The 7779-nt window shown below is 44.2% G+C and overlaps 1 protein-coding gene across 2 annotated transcripts in view; it reads right to left on the reverse strand.

The window, feature by feature from the left end:
- Positions 1–2470, reverse strand: part of RICTOR (RPTOR independent companion of MTOR complex 2) — a 96871-nt gene extending 94401 nt beyond the window's left edge. The window contains exons 1-2 of one of the 2 annotated variants that reach the window (XM_036307913.1): positions 2394–2470; positions 2182–2229 (exon numbers count right to left, since the gene is read on the reverse strand). In XM_036307913.1, the coding sequence (XP_036163806.1) occupies positions 2182–2229; positions 2394–2442 (97 nt within the window). In that variant the 5' untranslated portion in view covers positions 2443–2470. Of the gene's footprint in view, positions 1–2181; positions 2230–2393 lie in introns of those variants that run through there. The other variant, XM_036307916.1, reaches the window with a different exon arrangement.
- Positions 2471–7779: the final 5309 nt, after the last annotated feature.

Below are 7779 nucleotides of genomic sequence, written 5' to 3' on the forward strand. Positions count from 1 at the left end.
ACAACCCAGAACTATCTGACTGTACAGTCCGCTCTCTTTTCCTAAATAAAGGTCAATGACCATGACCTTTATTTTATAATGAACTTTGTTAGAGAGCCACACAATGACTTTCTCAAAGGTTACATTAAAAAAATCAGAATGAGAGCAAACATTGCCTCACCATTATAAATACATATTTTTTGGTTACCTAAACTTTATCTAAACACACTGTAATCCAACCACAAACAGCTGCCCTTCAGCTGCAATCCAGTGTCCCACAGTTCTCAAAATATTACTAACGTGTAATTCCTCATAAATTTTCTTCATGTTAGATCCACAAGCCTTCTGGTTAACAATGAAATGTTTGTCACAATGGCAATTTCTTAAACAATAGTGTCACTATATAATGAATCTCAGATTACTTTTTTTTATTCTAAACTTTCCTAGGATTCAGGAATACCGTTCTCATATAATCTCTCACTGTTAGCTATATATTGCTTTTGCAATCAGTTTCAATAGGTTGTGTATATTTTCTTTACAAACTGAAGTACATTTTGTCAGAGCAAATAGAAATAGCATTTTCTCCACTTACTGTATTCCCTAGAAACCCCTATGAACATAAGTGTTTACTAAATATTCAGGAAATATAATATTTTAAATAGTAAATGTACATCATTATCTGTATATATGAGTAAAACTGAAGTAAACCAAAGATATCAAACCAAATAGCTCTTTTACAACCCAAAACTTTGACACCTGCCAGAGAAACCACCATATATAGGAACTCAGCAAACTCAATAAAAGCACAGCTGTAACTTGTTTCTAGCACCACATCCAAGCAGGTTTTTAAGACACAAAATCTAAGAAATGATCTTTTCACCTCTATCTAAAACATACAAATTAGTGATTTATATAGATTAAATCACTAATAAACGACATCTGTTACAGAACTACACGCCAATTTTGAGCCCTGAGGGAATTTTGCTGATGTTGTTAGGAAATTGACTAAAAAATCTTTTCCCACATATATGAAGTCCCTCGACTTTCAGAATAAACTATTGTTACAAGAATGTACTCTGGTAGCTAAATTTAAAAAGTGGCCTCTTGGTGTATATAACAGTCATCTTACATTATGAGAGACAAAAAAAAAAAAAAAGAAAGAAACAAATTAGAAACGCACTACGCTTTCAATTAGTGACGAGCCCCAGCAATGAGCCCACGGCTCATACTGCGGATAACAGTCTGTCAGTGCCACACGGGTTAAAGTGGTTTTGTAAAATGTGAGACAGGGTGTTCACGGCCGTCTTTAACTCCCGGCGCGTTCTGCAGCTCTCAGAAGGGAAGCCGACTGTGCAGCTGAGCCAGGCTGCGCTCTACGAACGCTCGGGCCGCTGTGGCATGAACTTCTCGGCGAGGACACCGAGCCCTGCTCGCCGCGGCGGCGGCAGAGAAACCGCGCCCGCAGCGGCCAGGCCTCCGGCGGGACCCCGTCCGCCGCTCTCGGCGCGGGGACCGGACGCACAGGCGCGGGATGCGGTCCTGAAACGCACACGCCGGGCGCCCGCAGCTCCCGAGGTGTAAACACACCCGCGGCCGCCGCGGAAGGTAAACAATGAACCTGCGGCCGGGGCGAGGGGGCGGCCCCAGCCAACCGGGTCCCGGCGGCCCGGCCCGGCGGCGGCGGCGGGAGGGACGGAGGGAGGCAGCGCTCCTCGGACGCTGAGCAGCGATCGCCGCCCTCGGTTTTCCTGCCGAGTGACCGCCGCTCGCGTCCCCGGGGCGGGGGGCGAGTAGCACACGGGCGGGCGGGCGGCGGAGACCGAGCAGGTCCCGCTTCGGCTCGGGGGCCGGGAAGGCAGGATGTGGTCGCTCTCCCCTCCGACATCCTCCCGCTGCCTCGACAACAGCCTCCGCCGCCTCCGGGCGCGCCGGGACTCGCCTGCACCCACGCCGGGACCCCGGGAGCCCCGAGTCCCGCGCGCGTCTCCCCGGCACGCACGGCGCCCCAGGCCCGGAGCAGCGCTCGGGGTGAGGGGAGCGGGCACCCCGCGAAGGGGGATGGGTCCGGGAGGCGGCCCCGGGCTGGGCTCCCGCACCCCGCCGGTCCCGCGCGCGGTCCGCCCCGGCCCCCGGCCCCCGCCCCCCGGCCCGCAGCCCTGGCCCCTCCCCGCACCGCACCCGCGCCCGCGCCGCCCGCGTTACCTCGGGTCAGGTCCAACGGGACGTTCTCCTCGCCGCTGTCATTCCGCCCTGCGCGAAACACACACAGCCCAGTTAGGACCCGCGGGCAGGCCGGCGGCGGCAGCCCCGCTCCGGCCGGCGCCCAGCTCGCCCCGCAGCCCGGGGCCGGGGCCAGGCAGGGGCCGGGGGCGGCGGGCGCCGGGCGGCGGGAGTCAGGGCTGCGGCGGGCTTACCTCGGATTCGGAGGTTCTTCAGCGAGCGGCCGCGGCCGATCGCCGCCATATTGACGGGTTTCAGTCACAACACCGGAAACCTCGCCCAATCGCGCGAGAACCCGTCCCCTCCCGCGCGCCGGCCCCGCCCCTCGCGGCCTCGGCCCCGCCCCTCCGCGGCGGCTGGCGGGCGGGCGTCCGCGGTTCTCCGTGCCCATTCGGGGTCTGGGTGCCACGGGCGGCTCGTGCGTCCTCCCCTCCCGCGGCCGGACATTGCTGCGACGCGCCCGGCCCTGCGGGTGCAGGTCGGCGGGAGGAGGCATCCCCGCGAGGGGACCCCATTGATGCGCGCGTACGCCGTAGGCGATGCTTCCCCTCCGGCCGCCGCGGGAGCCGTGGTCCCCGCCGAGGCCACCTGCTGACACGGTCCTGCGTGACCCTCCCGCTTGCTTGCAGGCGCTGGGGTGGGATGGACGACCCACCCGCCGCCGCCACCTCTTCTTCATCAATTAAAATGATTTCTATTAAAAACAAAAGGCTGCGCGCAGTGTTCATCATTTCCCTTCCCAAAGGCGCTCTGCTCCAACCCAGCGAACACGTAACAAAGTTTGTTTTCCTCCCTCGCTCTGGCCGCCGCGCGGAGCAGCCATGCGTCTGATCTGCAAAGCCGCGCTCGGCGGGAGCCCCCACGCGTGGAAGTGGGCGGGGAGGGTCCGCCCGGCCGCGGTGCGGGGTGGCCGTCCTGGCGGCGGGTGGGTCCCTGGGTCCCGCCCGCGGAGGCCGGGAGGCCGGGGTCGGGGTTTCCTCTCCGAGGGACGGAGAGCCCTTGAGGGCTGAGTCCGGGTAGCTACTGGAACAGGGCTAATAATATAAACGGGATGGATTGATATTTTTAATGTGTAAGCTTATCAATTGCTAACGCGGGAGACTTTAATTCTAGAAACTGCTTTAGCTGATAAATGTACATACGCCTGGTCCCTGAGCCAGCAACTTTTTCTTAAACTAATGACAAGCTGAACATTTTGTTGCCGCCTATGCTTCAACCCTTGTCTTGACTCCTGAGACAGAAAGGTAACTGATGGTGGAAAGCTTGCCTTAGCCACCTCTCTTTGCCAGCGTCCAGTTCATGCAAAGTCCGGCACCAATAAATGTCCAATATATGATCAGTTGCTTGAGTAAATGCCCGGATTACTTTGTTCCAATCCCCTTCTTGCTTAAAAACACATACCAATATTCGAGACACTAATTGCAGTCGTTGGTAATAGTGAACAATGGGAAACACTCAAATGAGCAAAGGTAGGGGTTGTGATATTAAACCAAGCGAGAGGTTACAAAATTCCCATTTTTATAAACGTTTAAAATACATACCAAATTAAAAGTGTACTTTATGAAATATTGTACATGTCTGTGCAGGTAGAAAAAGTCTGAGAAGATACACATCAAAGTGTTACATGATTTTTCCCCCTTAGTAGTGGTGGAACTACATATATATAATTTTTGTTCTTGTTTGGTGGTCTGTGATTTTAAAATGTCCTATAATTAATATATGTCAATTGTAAATTGAAAGTTTTAAAAAGAAAAAGAAAAGCAGTATGGAGTAGTATCAGGAAGATAAACTAGGATACTCCCCTCTGTGGGCGCCAGGTCTTTCTTATTACATGTGCTTCGGATATCTGACGCTGGTATTGCACTGAGATTCAAGGATGCAACACAATCAGAGTGCTTTTTAAAAATATCTCCTGCCATTACCAGGAATAATTTTAATCACAACAAACTTGTTCTCTCTCTCTCTCTCTCCATTTAAGTCTTGGTGCAAATGATTTCTTCTAGTTAGGGGTCTAAGGCAGCGGTTCTCAACCTGTGGGTCGCGACCCCTTTGGGGGTTGAATGACCCTTTCACAGGGGTCGCCTAAGACCATCAGAAAACACATATATAATTACATATTGTTTTTGTGATTAATCACTATGCTTTAATTATGTTCAATTTGTTACAATGAAATTGGGGGTCACCACAACATGAGGAACTGTATTAAAGGGTCGCGGCATTAGGAAGGTTGAGAACCACCGTTTAAGGCAAAAATTACAAAACTTGAGGTCTGGCTAAAAATGTTGTGTTTCATCCCTCCTTGTATCACCACATTTCCCCATTTTAGAAGAGTTGAAATCAATGGAAATTCTACCAGATTCTACAAATTGTTCCCATTTTCAAACTGTCTTTCTTATGCCTATTATTCTAAGTGAACTCCTTCCTAATACAATTTAACTTTATTTTCTCTTTCAGTCTTTCCTAAAAGTTGAGTACAATTGATCTAATTTTACATTACTTAGGGTACAGAAGAGCCTGAACTCAACAGCCTTTCATCTTTATAACTTGTATGCTCCTGTTTAAAGGTCATAATTCAATTACTCCATCCCTTGCAGAAGAAAAAAAAAATTATGCCTCTCCAATCTTACAATGAAACTAGGTTTTCCTCTGTTACTGTCACTTGAATGGCTGAATTCTCCACATTTGTTCTTAAGATGGATGGCATTTCTGATAAAACAAACAAAACAAAACAAGTACTTAGTGTTTGCAAACGACACTCAACTAAGAAGCAGGAATTTAGGTAAATGTTAGTAAGGAATACACTTCACAATGTTGTGTTTGCTTTTTAAACAATAGAACTACATTATTGGCCCTAGTCTGCTTGTTATTTCTTAAAATCTCTAAGTTATACTCCATGCTTGCCAATTTCTAGCCATTCCTCTTTTTGAAACTTGTTTTTCTTCCTTTTTCATTTTAGCCCACTCCTGTGTCTTACTCATTTTGTTTACTTCTTACTACTTCTCCAATTTTCTGGGTCATTTTCATTCTAATCCTGTCATTGAGAATGGGACTTCCTCTTCTTAGTTTTCATTTCCCAGCTAGGTTTCATTTGCTGTGTGAATGAATGCTTTTTCTCATAGTATTAGTCATTGATAAAAAAAATTAAAATGTTATATGAGATTAGGTCCAGGACCACACCTCTACGAGATAACTGCTTGATTCAGAAGATATAATGACTCCATTGATAGTCACTCTCTGGGTTCTATTTTCTGTCCTACTGCACACAGCCAATAATTCTAATTTATAAACCTAATTTTATTGGCTTCAGATACAGTGGCAACATTGAACAGAAACAAAGCCTTGCCAAAATCTTAGTTCCCTTTATCTATCTGCCCTATTACATAGGCCATGTGAAGATAAAGCAAGTCAAAAACCACATTTGACCAGTCTCTTTTTGGGTACTTTCTCTTCAGAGTTAAACCACACATTTAACATCCAGATAAAGGCCATCAAAACGACAGGCAATGGGCTACATTCAACAAATGTTTTCCTGCTACACAGGGTTCTTTATAAAGAGCCAGCCTTGGTCACAGCAGAGAGGAATCTCTCAGTGTTGCTCCTTAAATTTTCGTGTCACAAAATCTCCTTTACATTTTAGTTTTAAAATTCTTCAGGGCATAAAGGCCCTAGAGGAACACAGTAGTAAATGAAGAAAAGCCTATGCTTGGGCAAGAAGAAGATACATGTGCTTACAGAATAAAATCTGGAAGGGTATGCACTAAAATTTCAAGTGATTTTCTTTGGTTGGTAGAATTTGAGTGATTTTTAAAAAGCTTTCTTTTCCCCACTTTTATTTGTCCTAAAATAAATTTTTTACTTGTGTAATTTTTTTAAGAAAAATATTTTAGAGAAATTTTGTTGGTGATGCTAAATCACAATTATATATGTTGGATTATGATTTGTTAAGTAACGGACCTATCAAAATTGTTTGTTTGTGCATCTCATTAAAAAAATTTGTCCACATCCTCCAATGCATCTGTGTTTACCTTTTCATTAAGTAAAACATGAATATGAAATAAAAATGGTTAAAAGTAATTTTTAATGCTATGTTGCTAATGGCACAAATAAAAGCAATGGGACTAAATATATTTCATTATTTTTAAAATTACTTGTTAAATATTTTGCAATACAGCAAACTCAAAAGTTGAGTTCTAAGAAAAGTTTATTTGGATGTTGGGATTTAGTAGCTGAAACCCCATAAAATACAAATAAAAAATGGGAGAACGACTCTATTGACTGTAGTTCCTAAGTCATTAACACTCATTTTTCAATTCCATCCATCAGTTATCCGAAGGTTTTTTATGTAATCTGGCTAATAAATGTCTGTCTATCTTAATGTCAATCTGTTTTCATAGCCAACGGGAAGGCATAACATTCAAAATATTTTAGCAAATTGTTTGAAAACTCTTAATCTAAAGAATTTTAAGCAGCTTAGGAAAATGTTTCCAAGATTTTTAGGTGTGTAAATATCATAGAGCTGACACATTTATATTTTTAATTGTTTCAGAAAAAAAATCACAAAACTGTGGCAATGTATTCAAATATCTATTTCTAAATGCTCTGTAGCACATTTCTTTTTTGAGTAATACCTTTCTGTTATTGTTATCACATTTACTTTGAAGGGGAAGATTAATATTTTTTAAAATATGCCACCAGTCATCATGAAAAAAAGTTTGCCACTAAATAAATCTCAAACATTTACACAGTATGAAAGATTTCCGGAGTCACTCCCCTTCTCTTTTCAGCGTGTGTGAAAATTAAACTGTATTTTAAAGGCATTTATTGTGTAAAACTATCACATGTGGCACTATGTCCGTTCTTCTGTGAATCCCCCTATTTCTTAAATTTCATTTATAGCAACTGCTTCATCGATTTTTCATAAAACATTGATTATATTTAAGAAGCTGTTTACTGGTAACTGCACATTCCTTGGTACATATTTACTTTGGTGGCACAGAAGAAAAGTAGTTATTTGTGTATTTCATTACTGAACAGAATTTAGCAAACACTGTAAGCTGAGACAAGTGTAGAAGCTTCTATTTTCCACCTAACTGTACAGAAAAGCTTCTATAATACCTATTTGTTCAAATACCTTTTTCTTCAAACCTTCAGCTTATTTTTTTTCTTTTCCTGTTTCCATCTTAGTTGACAAATGTGACTGCATCTTAGTTTTGTCAACAAATTGTTTTCTTTGTTTTTCCCCAGCCATTTTTAGCATAGCGAGAAATGCCACTATATTGCCCCCTGATATGTACCTTTTTGTCTGTTACCAAAACGAAGTCTCTCTTTTTGCAAAGTAATGGATTCAATATGCATGATTGTTAACATCACTGAAAAAAGATATAGAAAATTATCTTCCTATTCTGAATGATTATTTTTAAATATTTTGCTAATCAGAGAGCTTTATATTATCATTAGGCAGCCTCTCAAAGAACAATTTTTAAAAATTTGGCTGACATTGGTACGTCTGATTAAATTATTGTGGCTTTTTTTGTGTGCCATGATTTTGATAAAGTGCTAATAGCAGAGGTAGAAGCATGT

The sequence above is a fragment of the Myotis myotis genome, unplaced genomic scaffold (assembly GCF_014108235.1).
Source record: "Myotis myotis isolate mMyoMyo1 unplaced genomic scaffold, mMyoMyo1.p scaffold_m19_p_5, whole genome shotgun sequence".
Taxonomy (NCBI): Eukaryota; Metazoa; Chordata; class Mammalia; order Chiroptera; family Vespertilionidae; genus Myotis; species Myotis myotis.